This window comes from Polyodon spathula, chromosome 31, assembly GCF_017654505.1.
Source record: "Polyodon spathula isolate WHYD16114869_AA chromosome 31, ASM1765450v1, whole genome shotgun sequence".
In the NCBI taxonomy this organism is placed as follows: Eukaryota; Metazoa; Chordata; class Actinopteri; order Acipenseriformes; family Polyodontidae; genus Polyodon; species Polyodon spathula.
Window position 1 is genome coordinate 3,341,077 of NC_054564.1, and position 26,125 is coordinate 3,367,201.

General features: G+C 40.4%; 1 protein-coding gene across 1 annotated transcript; it reads left to right on the plus strand.

Annotated features, from left to right (window-relative positions):
* The first annotated feature begins 5,235 nt into the window (after window positions 1-5,235).
* Window positions 5,236-25,571, plus strand: LOC121303002 (dual specificity protein phosphatase 26-like). The gene is made up of 4 exons (XM_041233392.1): window positions 5,236-5,306; window positions 7,024-7,227; window positions 7,933-8,144; window positions 23,133-25,571. Exons 2-4 carry the CDS (start codon window positions 7,055-7,057, stop codon window positions 23,330-23,332), a joined length of 585 nt encoding a protein of 194 aa, XP_041089326.1. The 5' UTR covers window positions 5,236-5,306; window positions 7,024-7,054; the 3' UTR covers window positions 23,333-25,571.
* The last annotated feature ends 554 nt before the right edge of the window (window positions 25,572-26,125 follow it).

The following is a 26,125-nucleotide window of genomic DNA, read 5'->3' on the forward strand; positions in this document are numbered from 1 at the left end:
ATTTTAAGAGCTCCTAGTCCCTTTAACACTTCTGCCTCAGTTATGCTAAAGTTATTTAAAACTGGATAGGAACTGGATGACATGTGGGGCATGTTGTCAGTATCTTCCTTTGTAAAAACTTGTGAAAAGTAATCATTTAATATATTTGCTATTTTTTTTTTCTTCCTCTACGATTTTGCTACCTTTGCACACTGCAGGTGCTCAACACATTTACTGTGCCAGAAATATCTACCCAATCCAACCAAGAGACGAAAAAGAATTAGAAGGTGAGATACTTTAATTTCTGTGGCTGTTTCTGTTAATAATATTATTACTTTTTAGATTGGGTGCTGGGCAGTATTGTTCTAAATTTTTTAAGTTTATTTGGGGATTGTTTTCTTCCATAACTAATAATAATAAATAGTGATTTTAATCTGCTTTGTGGCACGCTGGGGATCTGAAGTAGTGGTTTAGAGCATTTTGGTATCTTAAAGACATATAATCTTTAAAAAAAAAAAAAAATAATAATTAGGAAAGCTACCATAATTGTGTTCACCTCTTCACAGACACTTGTCATTTTCTGATGGGACTCATACATGGCACTTAGATATAGTAAACGAAGCACAAAGCAAAACCTTTCAGTTTATTTTCAGTGCTTCAGGTGTGCACGAGGAGCCCATCAATGTCATCTGCGTTACACAGGCGAAAGTGCCAAGGACTTCAGAAAAGTTGATGTAGAGTTTATATGTGCTAAGTGTGCAATGTAGCCTCAGTATTGATGGAATTACTTTGTTTTATTATCCTATTAGAACAAAAAAAATGAGATGTCGGGTATAAACAAAACTATATGAATATATATATATATATATATATATATATATATATATATATATATATATATATATATATATATATATATATATTTAGCCGTCATAACTTGAGAACCCTGTAAGACTCCACTTATTAAAATTGTTATTGTCAAGAGTTACATCAATAAATGTTAAGTTTAACAACATCTTTGTGTCTGTTTTATACATAGAACACATTGTATAATATAGTTCAAAACCAGTGGTGTATTCCTAAATCTTAAAATACTGGAACAGCAATTAAAATATAGATTTTTCTAAAGCAAATTATACAGATTCGTGTTTTATTTGTACATTGACCTTGAAGTAACATGTAATAGGAATGCATGTATCTTTCATGCAACTTTTAAGCTGCTCCCCCAGTGCTGCCAGACTGCCATTTTTCCGGCCAAAATTGTCTTGTTTTGAAAGCATCTAGTGGGTAAATGTTGTTTTTGGTGGTTTGGTTATTTTTTGGCTTTTTCTATCATACATGTTTCCTTTCAATTATGTCATCAACTGTGCAGAACTTCAGTCACCACAATGCCCTGCAGTATTGTGGCACAAGCCACCCAAAGTGAAGCTAGAAGCGCTTCACCTGCCATAGCTTAATTGAATGGCAGAATGGCTGGCCAGACAGTCCAGTTCTTTAGTGTAAAAATTCAGCTCCATAACTTATGTCTAGTTTTCCTAAACCACTGTACGCAGTGAACCTGGAAGAGACAGACCAAAATCCCTGCAAAACAAATTCAGAGAGCTAGGAAGGAAATTAAAAGAGAAAACCAAAACTGTGGTATTTTCTGGTATACTATCGGCACCTTGCAAAGGACCATATGGACAGCTGGAAATAATTAATCAAAACGCATGGCTGAAGACGTGGTGCACACAGGAAGGCTTCACCTATCCTGATCATTGGACCACATTCTACAACGAGGACTATCTGTATAGACGGGACGGACTGCACTTAAATAACAAGGGAACCAGTCTACTTGGAAAAAAGATCCTCGAGCAGGTTCAGAAGCATTTAAACTAGAAAGGAAGGGGGGAGAAATCATCAAAAAAACAGAAGGGAGACCGCATCAAAACAAGAATAACAACTCAGGTAAGACAACCATTAAATGTATTTATCTAAATGCTAGAAGTATCAGAAACAAAATTTTAGAACTTGAAGCTACTGCACTAATAAGTAACTATGATGTGATAGGTGTTACAGAAACTTGGTTGTCTGAAAGTGATGGGGACAAATATAATATTTGTGGGTATACACTGTATAGGAAAGACAGGCAGGACAGAAGAGGAAGAGGGGTAGCGCTATACATAAGAAACAGTCTTGAAGCCCAGGTGTTAAACCTGGACAAAGAAAATAAAGCCGAATCAATATGGGTCAGAATAACGGACAAAAATTTAAAGGGCATAATAATAGGAGCATGCTATAGACCGCCAGATTCAGACAGTGAGCAAAATAATCTGTTATACAATGACATTAGAAATGCGTGTAGCAAAGGAGAAGCCATACTAATGGGGGATTTCAACTTCCCCCATATAAAATGGGAAAACCCGGTGGGTAGCACGAAGGATGAAATAGAAATGGTGGAAATGACAAATGACTACTTCCTAACACAATTTGTCAAGGCACCGACTAGAGGGGAGGCATGCCTTAATTTAGTCTTTTCAAATAACGAAGACAGAATAACTAAAACAGAGGTCAGAGAACCACTGGCAAACTCAGACCACAACATGGTCTCATTTGAAGTGTTTTTTAAAACCCCAAAAGTAATGACTAAAGCTAAGGTTTACAATTTTAGAAAAGCAAACTATGAAGGTATGAAACAGAGACTAACAGAAGTAGATTGGAGTAAAATAAAGAAAACACCCACAGAAAAAGGATGGTTGTTCTTCAAGGGAGATCGTGTCTAACTAACTTGCTTGATTTTTTTTGAGGATGCAACATCCATAATGGATAATTGCAAAGCATATGACATGGTTTATTTAGATTTCCAGAAAGCTTTTGACAAAGTCCCGCACAAAAGATTAATTCTCAAACTGAACGCAGTTGGGATTCAAGGAAACACATGTACATGGATTAGGGAGTGGTTAACATGTAGAAAACAGAAAGTACTGATTAGAGGAAAAACCTCAGAATGGAGTGTGGTAACCAGCGGTATACCACAGGGATCAGTATTAGGTCCTCTGCTATTCCTAATCTACATTAATGATTTAGATTCTGGTATAGTAAGCAAACTTGTTAAATTTGCAGACGACACAAAAGTAGGAGGAGTGGCAAACACTGTTGCAGCAGCAAAGGTCATCCAAAATGATCTAGACAAGATTCAGAACTGGGCAGACACATGGCAAATGACATTTAATAGAGAAAAGTGTAAGGTACTGCACGCAGGAAATAAAAATGTACATTATAAATATCATACGGGAGATATTGAAATTGGAGAAGGAATCTATGAAAAAGACCTAGGAGTTTTTTTTGACTCAGAAATGTCTTCATCTAGACAATGTGGGGAAGCTATAAAAAAGGCCAACAAGATGCTCGGATACATTGTGAAAAGTGTTGAATTTAAATCAAGGGAAGTAATGTTAAAACTGTACAATGCACTAGTAAGACCTCATCTTGAATATTGTGTGCAGTTCTGGTCACCTCGCTATAAAAAAGATATTGCTGCTCTATAAAGAGTGCAAAGAAGAGCGACCAGAATTATTCCGGGTTTAAAAGGCATGTCATATGCAGACAGGCTAAAAAAATTGAATCTGTTCAGTCTTGAACAAAGAAGACTACGTGGCGACCTAATTCAAGCATTCAAAATTCTAAAAGGTATTGACAGTGTCCGACCCAAGGGACTTTTTCAGCCTGAAAAAAGAAACAAGGACCAGGGGTCACAAATGGAGATTAGACAAAGGGGCATTCAAAAGAAGCAAAATGTGGCATGTGGCAAAAAAGGGCAGAACACTGTTTCACTCATGCAGTATAGACACATATGCAGCAGTTTAATATAAAAGATAGATTGTGCCTCGATGAAAGGGGTGTGATTCAAAGTACAGACATAGGAGGAATGCAAAATAATGTTGTTTATATCGTATTTGCCAGGCAATGCCCTCTGTGTAAGGTCTTATTACTTACATGTATTCTGTGTGTGTGTGTGTGTGCTTTTTTTGTTTCAAATAGACATCGACAATGGCTAGAGCTGAGGTCACGTCTGCCTTGTATTTGTATACTAGGTGGTTTTGTAATCTGGAAGATTGTAGTAAACTGTCATCAGGGAATTAGATTTCAGTGCAAAATTGACTGTGGCACACTGTAGCTTTTATTCACTGACTGAACTCTTAATTTGTTTTTTAGCTTGCCAGCACGTTCTTGTCTTGCAGGTGATGATTAGGGTGCTGTATAAACTGAAGGCCAGATATTCTGAAGAGGGCTGACTCAGGGCAAGCCCTTCAACAAAGATGTGGACATTCTCTGAGCTTGAGAAAAGGGTTGCAGACATTGAAAAAGACTTCTAGTCGAAATGCTTGTCATTTAATTAATTTTGTTGGTTATAGTAGGTTTAAATAAATGTACTATTACAGTACCTGGTTAAAATAATTTGAACAGCTGCTGTATGTAACAAGCACTTTTTACATGCATGTAAATCACTGCCTCTGTATTGACACTGTATGAAATATGTAAAGGGTGCATCTTCATGTTGCAAGTCAGTCCCAAAAGAACAAAATTGCCGGCATGTATGACTACTGGATCAAAGATGGTACACATGGAATATTTATCAAACCTCACAATTCTACCAGCAATCGCCTTCGTTTCATTAATCACTCCGTTTCATTTAAAATTATCAACAAATGCAAAATGCAGTACCCTCGTTTTTTATAAAATTACAATTCTGATTGCTAATGATTATTCTTGATGAACGATCTGCAGAGGCACAACAGAATTATTGAATTCTAATGTATTACGACATGTGAAAGGTATACTTCAGATTTGTGATGTTCTATAGATTAAACCCTTAGCTATCCATACATGCAATCTGGCAGTCATATAAAACCTAGCATAAAATACATTAATTTAGCGTCAGACCAGATGTTTTACCAAAGGACAAACCTGAATATAGTTCCCCGTTAGCAAAACGCTGAATGTCAATTTTTATATTTTATAGCATTCATGTTTGTATTCTTCATAAATAAATAAAGCAACTGTATAATTTAAAATATATTCAGTCTTGTTTTTTTTTTTCTTCCCCCCAGTACATTTATTTATAATGCCTACAGCCTGTCTGCCTTTTACAGAAAAAGGTCATTTTGAAAAAACCCTAGACCTTGGATATAAACATGTCTCTCATCTATCGACGGTGCTTAAAATAGCTCGTTCTCGGAAAAAAAAAAAAAAAAAAAAAAAAAAAAAAGCCCCCATGGCTTCTTGCACAAGACTGCTGGAATATTCATTCAGAGAGCTGCGCTCGTGCTGGAAGTAACGCCGATAAGGTAGGTGGAGACTGGATTGCAGAATATTTTTCGTTATACTTTGGGGAAATTAAACGCAAAAATGAAATCATATAAAACAGCGACCGCATACTGTTTCCGTTTCTTCAAAAATAATGCACGGAGTGATGCCAATTGTTGCATTGTGTAAAACGAGTGCAAAGCACGGAAGCTCTCTGTTTACAGGTTTAAATGGTCATACAATTACATAATAAACTATTGTTAATAAAATAATTAAAATATAGATTTAAAAAAAAAAAACAATCTGTTGGGTACATGCCTTGACAAGGCCATGGACTTGAGACTTGGCAGGTGTGCCATCTTTTCTACTTCAAGTATGAAAAATACGTGTCTGAAAGGACTCGAGTCACACACTTTTAAGGGAATATTTATGTGAGATTTGCAGGAATGATTTCAAAATCTTTGCAAAGGCTGTGCATTTCGAGAGAGAGGGTATTTACACGCAATTATTATGCTGACCTACGTTCAGCGTACGCTACAGTTGTTGCTGTCAATCGTATCATTTTTTATTTGCCGTTATTTGGATCTGTCAGCATGGTGTTTTGGCAGCATACTTAATGCACTGTTTAAAGATGGTTTAATGTTGTAACAGCTTCTTAAAGAAGAAAACTATTTTTAGCTACAACTGATTCGTCACCTGTTGCTGCTGCGAATAGACTGGAACCGCATTAGCTTTATGTTCATGTTTTAGAAATGAGCTGTTATGAACCTGCTTTATATTTGTTTCAGTAGGATTGTTCGTATTTCGGGTTGAACATGTCAGCTCAGGTAATCTCGTGAAAAATGTAATCAGATAACAGACGCACAATGTTGTCATTTCTGACTTCGTACTGCTGCAGGAATTAGCGCCTCACAGAATGTCAGTACACAGAACACGAAGAGAGAGAATATGCAATACAAGGGGTTATACATTAGATGGATTTTAGTTTAAATGTTTTAAAACTGATGGTCTTAATACTATTAATAACTGTCAAAAAGTTAATGTAGTGATATTATATTTTGTAGTTAACCTTTTAACATATGTGTTCTCTGTTAGCTACAGTAGTGGGTCAGGAAGTTGAAAGGTGACCCATATTAATTACATTGCCTGCATACTGTTATTTTTAGTAACGCATTAAAAAGTGGTACACAGCGCATTGCTTACTTGCGCATGTGTAAACAAATTCTGTTAAAAGCAGGGAAACTCCAAATCAGGTACATCTGATCTTTTAGGTCGCTTTCAATATAATTTATCATATGTTTCCATAGTATGCGAATATTTATCACATGCAATACATTAGCATTGTAATTATTTTAACTTGTGCAACTTTGAGGTGACCTCTTTTTGTCTTGTTCGTTGTGAATTGTCTGTCTGTTTTCAGTTTAAGTTTGCAAAAAAAAAAAAAAACTTTGGTATTTTTTAAGTTTTCCTACAAACCTCATGACTATAGCTTCCTGTGGAGGAGGGCGAAAAATTGGACAAGTGAAACAAATGTCAGGATAAAAAAAACATCAGCTACAATAAAAGAAAAGCTTCAGAACACTCATCAGAAAGTGGTACACATATTAAAAGTAATTTCAATTTGACCGTACCCCCTTTTAATTTTAACAAAACATCCATCAGATATCACTTGATAGCAAATGTACCAAAACCTGACAGTGTGCAGTTTTCTGACATTGCACAGGTTCAGGTCCTCAAATATATTTCAATTTCTCTTAGAAGGTGATGGTTGCATGACTTCGTGCTTCACATGGCATTCATGTCCAGATTCTCTGCGAGCAGCTCAAGGTCTCCGAACAGAAAGGATTGTGACCACAGCTCGTCAGTCCTGACTGTCTTCGAGCTCGAGCGGTTACTGTACACTGGGAAAACTGCTTGTAACCATGCCGACGAAGTGTGGCCCAACTTGTATCTTGGTGACCAGTAAGTACCAGAGAATACATTGCTAGTTATCACATCACAGACAGAAACAGGAATAGTCTACCCACAAATGCCACACCCAAGAAGAAAAGGTTTGCCTTGCTTGTGTACTTTTTCTAAAATATATATTAAAAAGTAAATGTGCTGCTGTGTTAATTTCTGTTAACGCTCACAATACGACATATCATTCTTGAAGCTATCAAAATACACTTAGTGCAATTATAGAATGAATGTCACCTTCCAAGAGAGGCAATAGGAAGGAAACCTCTGTGTGTAACATGGAAGTCTTTAATGCAACACAGATTTAGAGAATCAATCTGGCAGGCACGGATTCATAATTGCGTACTTGACAGCTCCTATTTTTAACCAGAAAAAACAGGTTGTGATTGTAGTAAGAGTTCTTGTTCTGACAGGGGGGAAGAAATTAATGGTACACCCCCAAAATATTAGTACTTTTTATTTTATTGATTTTTTTTTATTTTTTATTGAATTTGTCAGGTGTTTATGAGTTTGATTAAGAACACATCTGGGATAATAAAAAGATTAAACAATAAGTATTTATTTAATAATATTTGTGTCTTACAAATATAACACATCCTAGAAGGCCTAATGTCCTAAGCTAAAATACTGCTTGAGTTGTGTAGCGGTTTTGTCCAAACTGTTCTATAGCATACAAGTTTCAATAGTCTCTGTTTGATAATATTTCAGGGATATCGCTGCGGACCGCCGTGAACTGGCAAAGCTGAGGATTACTCACATCCTGAACTGTGCCCACAGTAAGTGGAGAGGTGGGGCAGAGTATTATGAAGGCATGAACATAACCTATCATGGGATTGAAGCACACGATTCACCCACGTTTGACATGAGTGTCAATTTCTACCCGGCTTCGGAGTTCATCCATAAAGCACTGTCCAGTAGAGGTAAGAGTTACCTGCTCAGGTAATTATCAATGAAAATTCACCAAACACTGGTTTACTTAAATAGAAGGGAATTTGACTAGGAGTTTCATGCAGGTTTCTAAATAACCATAACATATTTACAGAACCTATTAAAATGTAGTTTTACCAATCAGATAAACACGTGGTTATAGAGCTTACAGGGGTTGAACAAAAAATGACACCTGCCATAACACTGTCATTTGAATGAACAATCGCCACGGACATCCAGAAAGGCACTGTTTCAATGTGATCAGTCCGCACAGTATTTCATTTGTTCTGGAGGGATACATGACCATAATTCAATGATTACTGCCTTACAGAGTTCCTTTAGGAAAGTATGCTGTGGAATTTGTTTTATAGAATGGCCATAGTATAGGAATATTTCTGAAACTCGTGAATACTAGTATTGTGTGTGACCTTCAAAGAGAAAATACCTGCCAACTGAGCGCCCCCTATGAGCCAAGCACTCTGTCTGTCTGCCAGACCTACTGTGTTGCTGACTGAAGCTAACTTGCAACAGAATAATGTTGCTTATTACAGAGTGTATGTCAGAGATTTACATAACACGTTAATCAGATGTACGAGACAGCCCAAAGAAATGTGTGCCACATATCACATTCTTGTCCAAGCCTGTATATTTCGTAATACCTCATTTCACCAGCAGGGGTCAGCAGTCTCTATACCACAAATCTGTACATGATACAACATACCTTTCCCCCTCTAAGACCAAATCAATAAGGTTCAGTAACAAAGGGGCAAATCGATCAGCTTAGACAGAAGTTAGCAAATGGATGCCATTTTTTGCAAGACTCAACATTGCATTACTAGCACAAGGAGGTGAAGTGACTTGCTCAGCTTATTGTCTGTTATTACCCTGTTTTGGCCTCATTACACTGGCTCTGTGGAGTATAGAATTGATTTTAAGATTTTGTTGATTTTATAAGGTCCTGAATGGATTAGCACCTAGTTGTTTGCAGGAGTTACTGACCCCGCATCTTCCTAAACACACTGGTTATTCCCAGGGTCAACAAAAGCACCACGGGAGGAGGGAGGGCTTTTTCTTGTAGAGCTCCTAAATTAAGGAATGCTCTGCCTGTGTTTGTCAGCGAAGCTGGGACTGTTACAGTTTTTAAGTCAAGACTGAAAATCTACTTTTATAAAATGGCTTTCTTGTTTTAGTGGGCATTAATGTAACTTTTATATTGCTTCATTTTTATTGTTGTTATTATGAATATTATTATTATTATTATTATTATTATTATTATTATTATTAATCTTTGTGTATGTGTGTGTATGTGTGTGTGTGTGTGTGTGTGTGTGTGAAATTGTGGCAAAGTGGTTAATAGTGTGCAGGTGATTAAAGAACAGGCAGGCAGTTGTAATCCAGGTGCAAAGATTTGTTTTATTTGTTTTGTCCAGTGCCTGACGGCAAAACAAACAGTAAAAAATAGCAGTGTGTATTACTTAAATTATAATCCCCAGGTTTGCCCTGCAAAATAGTCCTGTTTTAATTATACACCCACACAAAACACAAAACACATACACAAGTCCGTTAGTGCGTGAATTAGTGCTAGTGGTGCAAATCCAGTTTCTTGTGATGCAGCGCAGTGCTGTTCCGGGTTTGTGCTGGCCTAGTAATACACAAGACAAGACAATTACAGATAAACAAAACAAAACACTCACAAACATTTTTTATTCCTCACGGGGTCTCTCACAGTCAAAATGTTTTTTAACCAATCAAAGGAACAGATACATCACTTTGACCCCTATTTATGCCGTCTCTCATGACACCTTGGTAAACGATTGCAGCCGCTCCTGTAATCCGCAGCTGCCACATTAGTTACCTTCCAGGTCAAGGAGTTAATGTAACGAAGCTGTGTCAGGTCAAGGAGTCCAGAGTATTCCATTCCCGTTACTTGGTGCCCGCACAAGTCGGGAGGGAGATTTACCACCAAGAACCTTGTCTTTCTGTCACAGTGATATTTTATATATATATATATATATATATATATATTATAATGTTAGCTAGCGTAGTTCAGGGGGTGTGCAGCAGGGGGCTTCCAATTTCCTGTCAATTAGTACCTATTCTCTGTTTAAGCCCTGATCACTTGCACCTTCGCTGTCTAGCGTTTCGTTTTTGTAGCAAACGCTCAGACGCCGTCTTTTCGTGCTTCACTGCTAATCTACACTTTGTTGCCTTTCACTGGAAGTCAATTCTCTGCGCAGCGCTCCCAAGATATTATCAGATATTTTCCTACCTCTTCCGGTGCTGCTTCTCATCATTCAGCTTCTCCATTCGGCTGCAGGAGCTGCAGGGTTAGTCTTTCCTGCTCTTTCCAGCCTCCAGCCCAGCAACAGCATCATCCAAACCTCAGCTTCATTTCTCAACCCATCCGCGTCTTTATTAGACAGACTGGCCCTCCACTAAAACCTCTAGAGCTCCTTCAACAAGACATCGACATTCCCGTCATCAGCGTTTGCCTTGCCATAATTCGTCTTTGTAATCCACCACAAAGATCTGTCCGCTGAACATTCCTTTACTCTTCGCTTGCAATCAAGCGCCCCTCCTCCGCTCCCAGAGCCAGCACAGTTTACCGTTCCTTCAGAAGATCCTGCCCTGGATTTCTATTAGCTGCGTTCAACGTTTTAAAGACCTATCCAGTCAATTTCATATTCCATTTCAACGTGTGGCGGCTCTTGCTTTTGACTGGTCACACGCTTCAACAACACTGCTTTTCTGCAACTTTTCCACCGGCGCTTCTCAGTCCGTGGCTAGCACGGCAACGCCCTCATTGAGTGACTGCGGGGAACGGTAAGTCGCCAAGGTGACCCGGCAGCTTCATCCGGTACTGCGGGCTCCGTGCCTCAGTGCACTCGCCGAATTGTGACATCTAAATACTGTGCTAACGTATTTATATACATGACTAACTGTCCTAAAACATGTAACGAAGATATTCAAATCTAAAAGAATACGCAATTGTTGTTCTACACCGACAAGGACTTCAATCACAATAACCAAATATATTCTATCCGGCTTCACTCAAGCCAATGGTTAATTCTAATCATAACCGCTAGATGGCAGTATAACACCACAAATTTTATACGGTCTCTAAGCTGGTTTGCTATCACTGTGAAGCTCACACGCTCCAGCTTTTCTATACATTCCTGCAGTTTGTTGTCACTTCGAGGGATTCGCAGGAGTCCCCCTCCTCCTCAACCTTTTGTAGCAACTGACGTTCTCCAATTTCAACTCTTCCCCTCTTCAAAGACCTGGTCATGAAGCAACCTTACTCAGCTGTTTTTGAGATGCTCAGTATCTACCATCATAGTAACGTCTTGCTTCACTGCATCACGCATCCATTCCTGTGACTTATTCCTGTTCCCAGATTCATGTTTCCTCATCTAGTGCTGCTCCTCTAATCCGACCAGCTTCATCAAAGTCATCATTTCATCAACGTGAGCTGCTAGTCAGTCATGGAACCATGTCCTACGATTTATCAACATTCCAGTCAATGTCCTCCTACCCCCAATAGACAATAAACTGCTCCCGACCAATCAATAGGTTTTGCAGATGCCTCGGAGCAACACATTCTTCATCCTCTCTGATTCTGCACTGGTCTCAGATCTCTGCAATCTTCATCTCTGCCCAAAAGCAGCCCCATCTCTGGCTCCATCTAAATGTGCTTTAACACTGAAAGACCAATATCTACTGCATTCAGCAGATCCTTACTCTCTGCAGCAGACCACCGCACTCTACCAATGGTAGTCCTCCATTCTCTATTGCAGATCTCTGCTCTCACAGCTGGGCCTCTGCACACTACTGACAGCACTCCATTGTTTTCTTCCTCAGACTTCTGCTCTGTTCAGCAGATCCTGCCCTCTACTGTTAATCGCTCCTCACTACAGCAGTTCTCCACTCCCTCTTCAGATCAGCTCACTACTGCAGCTGCAAAAGCCGCTCTAGTTTACTGTTTCAATCTGCAACTGCACTTCTGCAGAGCCTACAATGCTCCAGCTTTCCTCCAATACACAGATCGTGGCAGCATTAACACAATCAAGGCTAACGCTAATCCCCATCTAATCAAAATACGGGGCACTTCCTCAGCAATCCTATTCATTTCTCCGCTCATCCTCCCAAATGTTACAGCATTAATACTTGGTTTAAGACATGGTACGAGACTAGAAATCTGTCTTTGTTATGAGCTAAGGATTTCCACTATTAAGAGAATAACTGGCGTTGCGAAACCCAAATCTCTGAATGTGAGTTTACCTTTTCCATTTCAAGCAGACATGGTAGTAGCAAACCGCTGATCGAGCCACCTCAGCCCGCAGTTCCAGCTCTCCTTCTGCCTCTACTTTTGGTGTCCAAGTTCAGTCAGTTGGTCCCATTTGCTTCCACAACCCCCATCCAGAATCCTCAGGTTCTCCAGATGCTATTTGACTGAATCCTACTCTCAGTAACCTCCTTCAATCTGCTCAGCATTACATGTCTGCAGCCCTCCACCTTGTTCAAGAGCTCCTATTCTACAGCCTGCTCAGTGTCTTCAATCCTCTGTGCCCAGATTCGAATAATCATAGCCCTTCAATCAAAACCTGGCTCTCATGGTCCATGCTAGGGATTCTCTCCACCTCCCTCCAGTCTCTCCATATCAGCATTCCGCTTGACCCTCGATGGGATTCTTAAGAGCTTTCCCCCTGCCTCACCTTCCTGTCTGTCTATATCAACATCTATTCTCCATTTGCTAATTTCCACTCTTCAGAAAAGCCGCTTCGCCCCCTACAATGATTTACCCATGGAGATCAGCCGCCTCTCGGCCACCTTCCATGCTTACTCCATCACTTGGCTGCATACCTCAAGACGGATCAATTCAGCGCGGTCGGTCCACTCACCCATGAATTATCAAGCCCCCTATCTTTCTTTTCAAGGTATCCCCCCAGCAGGAACCCCCGCACCCCCTCCTCAGACCTTCTGTTCATTGATTCCTCTCACTCCTATTATCACTCGCCTCACCTTCGAGCAGACCTCCCTCCATTCCTGCACCCTTGCCTCCAAGCAGGCCTCCTTCCTCTCCACCCTCGCCTCGTGAGTAGGCCTCCCTCCTCGACTCCACCCTCACCTCCGAGCAAGCCTCCCGTCTCGACCCCTCCCTCTCCTCCAGAGCAGGCCTCCCTCATCTCCTCCAGCCTTGCCTCCGAGCAGACCTCCCTCCTCTCCACACTCGCCTCCGAGCAGGCCTCCCTTCTCGACTCCACCCTCGCCTTCGAGCAGGCCTCCCTTCTCTCCACCCTCTCCTCCAGAGCAGGCCTCCCTCCTCGCCTCCTCACATGGCTAAAGCTAAAGCTAAGGTTTTACTAAGGTTTACAATTTTAGAAAAGCAAACTATGAAGGCATGAAACAGAGACTAACAGAAGTAGATTGGAGTAAAATAGAGAAAACACCCACAGAAGAAGGATGGTTGTTCTTCAAAAATGTAGTACTAGAGGCGCAAAACAATTATATCCCTAAAGTAGACAAATCTAAATGTAAAACTAAATTGCCAAAATGGTTTAATAGATCAATTAAAAAAAATATTCAGCGAAAAAAGGCACTTTACAGAGCATTAAAAAAGGACCAAAAAGAAAGTACGCAGAAAGAGTACACAGAACTGCAAACGCAAGTCAAAAAGGAAGTTAGAAAGGCCAAGAGAGAAATAGAAATAAACGTTGCTAAGGGAGCTAAAACCAATTCCAAAATGTTTTTCCAATATTACAACAGCAAGAGAACATTCAAAGAGGAGATTAAATGTTTAAGAGATACAAATGGCAAAATCGTAGAGGAAGAAAAAAAAATAGCAAATATGTTAAATGATTACTTTTCACAAGTTTTTACAAAGGAAGATACTGACAACATGCCCCACATGTCATCCAGTTCCTATCCAGTTTTAAATAACTTTAGCATAACTGAGGCAGAAGTGTTAAAGGGACTAGGAGCTCTTAAAATAAACAAATCCCCTGGGCCGGATGAGATCCTCCCAGTAGTACTCAAAGAAATGAAAGAAGTAATTTACAAACCGCTAACCAAGATCATGCAGCAGTCTCTTGACACAGGGGTGGTACCGACAGACTGGAAAATTGCAAACGTAATACCGATCCACAAAAAGGGAAACAAAACTGAACCAGGTAACTACAGACCAGTAAGCCTGACTTCTATTATATGCAAACTTATGGAAACTATAATAAGATCCAAAATGGAAAATTACCTATATGGTAACAGTATCCTGGGAGACAGTCAACATGGTTTTAGGAAAGGGAGATCGTGTCTAACTAACTTGCTTGATTTTTTTTGAGGATGCAACATCGATAATGGATAATTGCAAAGCATATGACATGGTTTATTTAGATTTCCAGAAAGCTTTTGACAAAGTCCCGCACAAAAGATTAATTCTCAAACTGAATGCAGTAGGGATTCAAGGAAACACATGTACATGGATTAGGGAGTGGTTAACATGTAGAAAACAGAAAGTACTGATTAGAGGAAAAACCTCAGAATGGAGTGTGGTAACCAGCGGTGTACCACAGGGATCAGTATTAGGTCCTCTGCTATTCCTAATCTACATTAATGATTTAGATTCTGGTATAGTAAGCAAACTTGTTAAATTTGCAGACGACACAAAAGTAGGAGGAGTGGCAAACACTGTTGCAGCAGCAAAGGTCATTCAAAATGATCTAGACAAGATTCAGAACTGGGCAGACACATGGCAAATTACATTTAATAGAGAAAAGTGTAAGGTACTGCACGCAGGAAATAAAAATGTGCATTATAAATATCATATGGGAGATATTGAAATTGGAGAAGGAATCTATGAAAAAGACCTAGGAGTTTTTGTTGACTCAGAAATGTCTTCATCTAGGCAATGTGGGGAAGCTATAAAAAAGGCTAACAAGATGCTCGGATACATTGTGAAAAGTGTTGAATTTAAATCAAGGAAAGTAATGTTAAAACTGTACAATGCACTAGTAAGACCTCATCTTGAATATTGTGTTCAGTTCTGGTCACCTCGCTATAAAAAAGATATTGCTGCTCTAGAAAGAGTGCAAAGAAGAGCGACCAGAATTATTCCGGGCTTAAAAGGCATGTCATATGCAGACAGGCTAAAAGAATTGAATCTGTTCAGTCTTGAACAAAGAACATAAGAACATAAGAACATAAGAAAGTTTACAAACGAGAGGAGGCCATTCGGCCCATCTTGCTCGTTTGGTTGTTAGTAGCTTATTGATCCCAAAATCTCATCAAGCAGCTTCTTGAAGGATCCCAGGGTGTCAGCTTCAACAACATTACTGGGGAGTTGATTCCAGACCCTCACAATTCTCTGTGTAAAAAAGTGTCTCCTATTTTCTGTTCTGAATGCCCCTTTTTCTAAACTCCATTTGTGACCCCTGGTCCTTGTTTCTTTTTTCAGGCTGAAAAAGTCCCTTGCGTCCACACTGTCAATACCTTTTAGAATTTTGAATGCTTGAATTAGGTCGCCACGTAGTCTTCTTTGTTCAAGACTGAACAGATTCAATTCTTTTAGCCTGTCTGCATATGACATGCCTTTTAAGCCCGGAATAATTCTGGTCGCTCTTCTTTGCACTCTTTCTAGAGCAGCAATATCTTTTTTATAGCGAGGTGACCAGAACTGCACACAATATTCAAGATGAGGTCTTACAAGTGCATTGTACAGTTTTAACATTACTTCCCTTGATTTAAATTCAACACTTTTCACAATGTATCCGAGTATCTTGTTAGCCTTTTTTATAGCTTCCCCACATTGAAGACTACGTGGCGACCTAATTCAAGCATTCAAAATTCTAAAAGGTATTGACAATGTTGACCCAAGGGACTTTTTCAGCCTGAAAAAAGAAACAAGGACCAGGGGTCACAAATGGAGTTTAGAAAAAGGGGCATTCAGGACAGAAAATAGGAGACACTTTTTTACACAGAGAATTGTGAGGGTCTGGAATCAACTCCCCAGTAATGTTGTTGAAGCTGACACCCTGGGATCCTTCAAGAAGCTGCTTGATGAGATTTTGGGATCAATAGCTACTAACAACCAAACGAGCAAGATGGGCCGAATGGCCTCCTCTCGTTTGTAAACTTTCTTATGTTCTTATGTTCTTATGTTCCTCCACCGTCGCCTCCTTGCAGGCCTCCCTCCTCTCCACCCTCGCCTCCAGAGCAGGCCTCCCTCTTCGACTCTCCCCTTCCCCCCAGCATGATCACGAATGTGGGGGAACTGGTCCTCCTCTGCAGTGGATTCCTACGTTCATTCATCCTTCCCTGATATAGTTGCTGCTCCTTCTAAAAATGCTAGCATGCCCGGAGTGGGGGCTTCCTGTCTGCCTGGGCCGCTAGAGGTTTTCCCCTAATCAGCCTCAAGGGTTTTTTTCCTCTCCACTGAGCAGCAGGTATACACATAGTCATATCCCACTAAATTACTAACCATCCTCCTGTTTGTCCCATTTGTCCTTCTGGTCTTTTGTTTGTTATGCGCTGGCACGTGCTGTCTTTTGTTTGTCTCTCGGTGTGGGAGATTTGGTGAGGAGCCGGGGGTCCATCCTTTTGGGGGGCAAGTGATCTCACTTCCCCGAACTCAGGGCAGGCTTCAGCCTCCCTTGATCTTCAGGGGGGTTCTCAGCCATGCAAGTCAGAGCGGACCCCTGGCCACACTCTGTTCTTTCACAGCTCCTGCGCTTATCTTGCCTCACTCAAGGCTCTGTTCTATACTCTGTCTCAATTCGGGACGTGGCTACTCATGCTCGAGTCCCATACTAACCTCTATGCCTTGTTCTTATCTCAGGTCCCAGGCAGCGTGAAGTCTTGGCCAATTGGGGGTCTAACGAGCGCCCCTTTACAGAAGTCTCAGACTCTGGGTACCTCTCCCTCTCTATCTCTTTTCGTGTCCTGGTCTTCCGGGACAGTCTTCCTCTGTGGGGCGGCTCCTCAAGTCATAACCCTCGTATGTTTTCAGTTGCTAGGTCCTTCGGCCCTGGATTGTGTCGGCATCGCCGCCCTCAGTCAGTGACCATCCTTCTATGCGGTTTCGGTTGCTGGGTCCTTCACCCCTGGGTTGTGTCGGCATCGCCACCCTCAGTCAGTGACCACCTTCTATCCTAGCTTCCATGTCCAGCTTCGCTGGTCAGCTACTAGATTGGGCCTCGCCTGCTCTTCTATCCTAGGTCCGGTCCTTTCTAGCCGGCACTCTGTCCTACTTACCGCTCCCCTGTGCTTCTTCTGCCCTATCCCTACCCCCCAGTTAACGCCCCGTGAAATATATATATATATATATATATATATATATAATCAGCCCCCACCATCATTATATATTATATTATATGGATATATATATATATATATAATTAGTAGGGATGCACTGATTCCAGGATTCGGTTTCGGATTTGGCCCAAATACCTACTTTTTGAGCAGGGTTCGGATTCGGTGAACTGAATCCTATATCCGACACAAATCTGATATTGAATGTAACTTTTGTATTTAATAGGGCTCTCGGAGTTAACACGTTAACGTGTGTGATTAATTTCAAATGCTTAACGCCATTAATTTTTTTGTCGCAATGAACGCATTTTTTTTTGAGCCTTAGAACCATCCATAATTAAAATACAACTCCACACTCTCGCGCTTGTTTGTCAGTGTACTGCTTGAGTTTAGATATAGCTTTGCTGATGAAATAAGCTTAAATGATGAAGAAAGCTGCTAAAGGCTTTTAAACAGCCAGTTTTATTACAAAACCCTTACAGATGGCTCTTTGGATAAAAGTTATTTGCAGCTACTGTAAGGGTGAATTTGTGTATCACCAAAGTACGTCGAGTCTGAAGTACCATTTACAAGCAAAACACAGAGTTGACGCTGGCAGCAGTAGTGAGAGGGCTAGCAATGCAGGACAGCAGCAGCAGCCCACTCTTTTAGAGTTTGTGCGCAGGAGGCAAAAGGACAAGTCAACGAGCAGCAAGCTAACAAATGCAGTAGCGAAGTGGATAGCTGCAACTTGCAGGCCAATTAACGCTGTGGAAGATGACGGCCTGAGGGACATCATTCGGATTACATCGAACGACTCAACATTGAATTACCATCGAGAGCCACCATCGTTACGAGGATACACGAGCTGCACGAAAACGAGAGGGCTAAGAAAGTGGAGGAGTTGAAAAATACACAGGCTGTTGCCCTCACTGGAGACCATTGGACATCGATGAGAAACCACAACTTCCTCAGGGTTACAGCACACTACATCGATGACAATTGGAAACTGCATTCACATGCTTTGACCATCATGAAAACAGAAGAGAGGCACTATGCTGAAACATGCACTGAGAATTTCATGGATGCAGCAAAGCAGTGGAACATTGAACAGAAAGTTACCGCACTTGGAACACACTGCCTTTTGAACACCTGCCTTGCACCGCGCACAATCTGCAAAGGTCAGTCACAGTGTCCCTACAGAACAGCGGGTTTGACAATGCCCTAGCCAAATGCCGAAAAGTAGATGGGCATTTCAAACACAGTCCACCAAATGCTGCAGAGCTAGAACAACAGCAAGTTGCAAATGGGCAAAAGAAGGAGTAACTTGCACAAGACGTCACAACAAGATGGAATTCCACTCTGGAAATGATCAAACGTGTGCAAAGAAACCAACAACCGCTGAGGGATGCTCTGGCACAACAAAAAACAAACATCGCCATGCCAACCACAGCTGAACTGGAGAAACTGCTGAAGCTGGAGGCACCACTGGAGCCCTGCAGGTAATAGCTTTTATCATACAGTTATACTATGTGTGTGTGGGGGTGTGAGTGAGTGAGAGAGAGAGAGAGAGAGAGAGAGAGAGAGAGAGAGAGAGAGAGAGAGAGAGAGAGAGAGAGAGAGAGGGGGGGGGTGTCTGTGTGAGTGAGAGAGAGAGGTGTGTGTGGGTGTGAGAGAGAGAGTTGTGTGTGAGTGAGAGGTGTGTGTGTGTGAGTTGAGAGTGAGAGAGGGGTGTGTGTGTGAGTGAGGTGTGTGTGTGTGAGAGAGAGAGAGAGAGAGAGAGAGGTGTGTGTTTGTGTGTGTGTGTGTGTGAGAGAAAGAGAGCGCAAGAGTATTTATGTGTTTCCTTGTGCAACAAGCCTCTCACAGTTGACAGAAGTGATTTAATTATCTTCCACTGCAGGTACTTGACTGAACTCCTGTGAGGAGAGAAGTACATGTCCCGCTCGGTGGTGTTGCCTGCTTTGTGTCACCTCTCCCGGGTGATGGAGAGCTCAAATGATGACCCTGCCTACGTGGTAAGATTCAAGACAACATTCACAACAGACCTGGAGAAACGCAAGGAAAACACCAGCATCACATGGCTGAAGATCGCCATGGCACTCGACCCAAGGTTCAAGGACCTGAAGTGCCTTCCCAGAGCTGAGAGGGGTGAGGTGTGGGCTATGGTCAACGACTTGCTGAAGGAAGAGAGGCCTGCACAGCAACCCGTCGAAGCAACAGAGTCACAGCCTCCAAAGAAAAAAGCGGCCCTCTTCTTGTGTACAGAGTCTGAGTCCGATGAAGATGAGGAGTCCACTGAGAGATGTGTGGAGCGTTACAAAGCAGAGCCCTGCATCAACATGGAGGACTGTCCACTGCAGTGGTGGTCACAGCATGCAGGGGCACACAACAGGCTGGCCCCCATTGCACGCAGGTACCTGGCAACGCCTGCCACGTCAGTACCTTGTGAGAGGTTGTTTTCTCTCTCTGGGCATATTGTCCAGAAGAAGAGAGCAGCTTTATCAGGCGAAAATGTCAGCAGGCTTGTTTGTCATAGTAACTGGCTCAGTGGAAAGGAATAGGAGGAGACAAGTGAACGGTGGCTGGCAGGTTTATGTTCTTGGAATGTTTAAAAGCTCTTTGTTCTTGGTATTCATAGAGACATTTTTCCTATACCTCCTATACCTTATTTGTGTGGCAGAATTGCTTCAACAGTTTGAGAGAGAGAGAGAGAGAGAGAGAGAGAGAGAGAGAGAGAGAGAGAGAGAGAGAGAGAGAGAGAGAGAGAGATATGATATTGCCAAAAGTTTGTATACCCCATTGTGTGGAAATATACATATGTTGGGGATTTAAACTGTAGACGACAACAAGCACACGTGTTCTAACTTCATTGCTCAGGAAGTAGGCCTATTAACATTGGGGCCATGAAAATCTGTAAATTACAGTGAACTTTGGTTCTAAAATAAATGCTTTAAAACTTTCTGATACAGATTATTTTGTATTTTGTTCCCTTACAATAAAACACAGTATGCCTTTAATATAACACACTGCTTTTCAAATGGAAAATTATTTATTTAGGTCCAAATATGAGCACATTCAAAAATTGCTATTAATCGCGATTAACTACAGAAAATCATGCGATTAATTATTTGAATCGTTTGACAGCCCTAGTATTTAATAACGAGAACACGTTTGAACTCTGTCGCAGCTGTCAACTCCCTATTACTCGTGGCGCACGTCACGCAGCTGCTGAATGCAAACATAGCCCTGTATGCAACAGCACAGTCACATCACACTTTTTATGGAGTAAAGTTGTGCAGCAAAACTGTATTATATAGTAATGTCAAACTGTTGTTGACTTGTGTGCTTTGTTGCTTTGTCTAAGATGTTTTCTAGAGATCATACTGAGAGAAAAATTTTTAAAATCGCTGCACAGAAATATATATTTTTTGGAACTTTACAACTGTCAGATGTGTAAGACGTTGTTGAACAATATGTAAATAACATTTTACATTACTGTAGTGCCAATACAAGTTGAACCATTTGGGAACTGCTGTGTTTTATTAAAATAATTTTAAAACAGTTTCATAGCCTATTTGATATGTGTTACACACACGGTGCATTTAAATCAACATGGGTTTTATTTCACAGGAAAGTTCAGGTCACTCATCACTGTAATTTGTTTCCTCATAGCTCTCAGATAGGGTTGCCAACATCCTCCAGAATCTCGGGACACTAAGGCAGGTCAGGTTTTGTAACTCGCCTCTCTAAACTGCAATGTATTCAACATGTAAAGTGAGTGTGAATTGCTTTAGCAGTTTAGTGAATGTGTTTAATTGTTTAATTGTGGGTGTGATTGTATCCGGAGAGCCTCATACAACAATTAATAGTATTTCTTGAATCTTTTTATACGGTAAACAATATCTATCCTAATAGTGCAACACCATTATTATAGATAACGTTGCACTCACCTGCACTCTTTCATTTAACCTTGTGACAGCAGGTAAAGTTTCTATTTATTTAATATTTCTTGCTCACACAGTCCCGCCCAGAGAGTCAGAAAACCAATCAGCTGCTGCATAGGTCTGATTGGTGGAAATGATCCTCGCAGACATGTGTGTGCTTTTGGTAACAACTAACAATTCAGTTAATTCAGTGACAGTTTGAACAATTCACACTCACTTTACTGAAGACGCTGCAGTTTAGAGAGGCGAGTTACAAAACCTGGCTTTCCTTAAAGTGTCCCGAGATTCAGATCAGGTGACACAGTTTGAAATGCCATTAAAGAAAATAGTGGGTTACAGCAAAGATGCAGCTCTTCTTGTAAAGGTAAAGTAAACAGTTCTCTTTTTTTATGTTTTTATTGTGGGGGATGGGGCTAGTGGTAAATTGTGTAATTATTTCCATTCAGTAAAAATCCTTTGAACAAAAGGCTCAAAACAGCCTGATAGATTGTGCGTGACCCTTGTTAGTAGCTGCCAGTCTGTTTTTCATGTAACAGTTTCCTCCAGTTTTTGTTGACAGTTTTTGTAGATTTGGTTAGGTATTTGGCTAAATCTTTTGAGGTGGATTCGGTGCATATATATACACTGTTAAATTATAGTTATGGTCCTGGTTCAAATCCCAGCTCACTCAATGACTCATTGTGTGATCCTGAGCTTAATAATAAAATAATAATAATAATAATCATCATCATCATCATCATCATCATCTTTATTTTATATAGTGCTTCATGTGCACATCAAGGTGTTTCACAGGAATAAAAAAAAGCAATTTAAACAGGTCGCACAATGTTCAATACAACAAGAACAATAAATACATACAACAACACATAACAGGTCAGAAAATACATGCCAAAGTATAAAAGTGGGTTTTCAGTTTGGATTTAAAAATACTAACAGTGTCACTGTCCCTTATGACTTTTCGAAGGTCATTCCACAGCCTAGGTGCTACACAGGAAAACGCTTGGTCACCAAAAGAACGCTGCTTAGTTCTAGGTACTGAGAGTAGGCCAGAGTCAAAAGATGGAAGGCTACCTCCTTGTGCTCCGCCTTTGGGGTGAGGCGTTATTGTAAGTGACTCTGCAGCTGATGCATAATTCACAAACCCTAGCCTCTGTAAGTCGCCTTGGATAAAGGCATCTCTGCTAAATAAACAAATAATAATAATCAAATAATTGAAATGGTATGACTGTGGTAGATGTGTAATATGATATACAAATGTGTTGTTTGTTTTTGTGTTATGTGCTGTACAATGCTTTGAGATGCTATTGTATAAAAAGCGCTATAAATATGCAAATAAATAAATAAATACCTGTCTGATATTTGATTAGTCATCCATAACTTCAAAATGGCCAATCAGAATTCTACTGTAAAACATGTTGAAGCTGACACCCTGGGATCCTTCAAGAAGCTGCTTGATGAGATTTTGGGATCAATAAGCTACTAACAACCAAACGAGCAAGATGGGCCGAATGGCCTCCTCTCGTTTGTAAACTTTCTTATGTTCTTATGTTCTTATGAGAAATACTCAAGGAAACGAAATAAATTCAGTGACAAACATTTCAACTGGACATCTTTTCAATGTAGACAAACATTTTGTCTGGTGCCTTCTTAAGTGTGCATTGCCGTTGGTATTTGATTAGGAAAGCCGTTGTTGATTGCACCTCTAACTGAACTTTCTCTGTGACAGTGATCTTGTTTTTATGTGCACTACAGGACGTATTTTGGTTCACTGTGCTGTCGGGGTGAGCAGATCTGCCGCGCTGGTACTGGCTTACCTCATGATCCGCCACAACATGACGCTGGTGGAGGCCATCAAGACAGTGAAGGAGCAGCGCGGCATCATCCCCAACCGGGGCTTCCTGCGGCAGCTATCAGGGCTCGATGAGGTCCTGAGAGCGAGTCGCAGGACTTGAGGAGCCCGAGTCCGGGCACACTGCAAAAAACATTACCTTGATATGCAAAACAATGATCTTGAAAAAGAAACCTCACTCATATTTTAATTATGCGCTCCTTTAGTTTTAAAAGTTTTAAACTACGATAACTGTAGGCAGTTTTTTGAATGCTGAAACTGCATCTTTTTCACAGTTGTTGTTTGTTGTGGTATATGGTTGTTTTAAAAGCTGCTATAATTCAAATATAATTCAAGGTTACTTTCTTATACCTTGTATAACATTTTATTTTTGTGTGGCAGAATGCTGATTTGACTTTTAAGGCAATTCAGTTCATAAATCAAATAAAAAAGTTTAAATAATTTTAAAGATAGAAATACACTGTACCAAGACTCACATGTACCCTTGGACATGTTGTATTTGTAACCTTTGTATTCAAAAGGGCCTTATTTTAAATGGGGTTTCAATCTACTGAAGAATAGATCTCAAATCAGAAAAGAAGATATCAAGATAATATTTTTGTTGTGGGTTCCTGTCAAAGGCAGTAAAACATGAAAAGGCATCGCTAGCAAATGTAGCAATTGTAGCTTTAGAGCTGAATAGTAACCAATGATTATGTTTGTAGTTAGAGAAGTATAACAGCTTTATTATTCCTACAGCTGTGAACAGTTTCAAAGTTTAATGCAGGCACCTACTGACTATGGATAATGCCTGAAGCAACTGGACAGCATGGGGATGAGGCATGAAAAGCCCCCTTTCCATTCTGAGCGTCTCACTTTGGCTACCATGGCTCCAGTTAACTTGGTGTCTGTTTCTCCGTTTTTACTAATGTTTCTATCTGGACCAGAACACTGTAAAACCACATTTCATCACACTCAAAAATCTAATTGGGGCTACAGGCTATCAACCTGCATCTGGACTTTAAGGAGTAACTTGGTACAGGTATGAATATCACAGTTATTCTAACTGATGTGTTCTATTTCTTCTTCCAGTTTTAGTCATCATATCTTTGTACTAACACCAGAATGTAATAACCCTGCAGCACTTTGCACCAACCAAATGTACATTTGTGGTATTTCTTACTGATGGTTTTTTTAGTGTTGCAGGGAGACACATTAATGGCAACAGTATGGTGTATCAGCTGAATTTAGACAAAAGACGTGTTTGAGAGTCCTTCAGAACAGCCACCAAGATGTGGTGAAACAGAAAATGATACAAAAAGTGATTCTAAACAAGAGGAGGAATACATTAGTTAAGATAACTGATGTTTCATACCTGTACCGGAGCTAAAGAGCAGCAGTTTACTTTGTTGTAATGCAGACAAAAATAAGGGGTGAAAATGTAGTATCATGCAAGTCCAGAGTCTATAGTCCATTGCAGATTTAGTGGATCCGTTTCTTAAGAAAAAAATTTCACGTCCATTTCTATATATATCCGAAACACAAAAGATGCACAGTCCTGCACCCTTGTGGCACTTGTTTACCTACCTGTTTACACCCTCTTCACTGCCAATATCTTACCAGGACCGGTGATTGCACCTTAAAGCACCAATAAAAACCTATAGGAACTGAATCAGACTGGGAACCAAAGCACACAGATCCCAATGGATAATTAGATCTATAGTAAGTGCCTGGTTACTGCCATTACCTATGCCAGGCTTCTGCAGTAGAATTAATCCTGGATGCCATTACCCATGTTATCTGCATAGATGTTGCCTTGTTCCTCTTATTCAACCCTTTGTTGAGTATACCCTATTCTATGTTCTTTTCTACTGTACAGAGCCCATATTATATTTATCAAAGCTGTTTACTCAGACATCTGATATGAGCTTGATCACTTCTGCATTACAAAAGGGATCCATCAAAAACCAAAACACAGTTGGAAAAAGTATTGCTCCTGAGAGGCATAGGCCTGAGTAGTGTAATTCCAATCAGGATCAATATTTCTTTTCTACATATTACAGATATACAGTGGTGCTCATAGGTATTGACTGTGTAGGGAAGCTCTCAAAGTCCACACATTTCTAAATTAAATAATGGAAGCATAGAGAGCCATCCTTTATGGTTTGGCATGAACATCTGTTTTAAAAGATATCTGTTACAGTAGGGTAAAGGAATCTCCCAGTTTGCGTGCCTTGCTTTTAGGTAGTGTGTTATACTTGGAGGAGTTTATGTTGTCTCAGAAATATGTTCATCTTTATAGACAATGTGGGGAAGGTATAAAAAAAGGTGCTTGGATATATTGTGAAAAGTGTGTGTGTGTGTGTGTGTTTGTGTGTGTTTGTGTGTGTGTGTGTGTGTGTGTGTGTGTTTGTGTTTGTGTGTGTGTGTGTGTGTGTGTGTGTGTGTGTGTGTGTGTGTGTGTGTGTGTGTGTGTGTGTGTGTGTGTTTGTGTGTGTGTGTGTGTGTGTGTGTGTGTGTGTGTGTGTGTGTGTGTGTGTGTGTGTGTGTGTGTGTGTGTGTGTTGTGTGTGTGTGTGTGTGTGTGTGTTTGTGTGTTTGTTTGTGTGTGTGTGTGTGTTTGTGTGTGTGTCTGTGTGTCTGTGTGTCTGTGTGTTTGTGTGTGTGTGTGTGTTTGTGTGTGTGTGTGTGTGTTCTTATTTCACCTAAGCAACGTATTAGGAGTAAAAGCATTGTCACAGGCTAATAAGCATGTCAATAGGTTTGTTAAATTGAAAGAAACCATTGAATGGACAGTATAACAGACTACCTGAAGGTAAGGTGTACAAACTGAGAGGGTTATGTAACTTACTATGTTAACAAACTCAACAATACATGTTTGCCATAAAATTGCACGCAGAACTAGATAGCAAATGGAG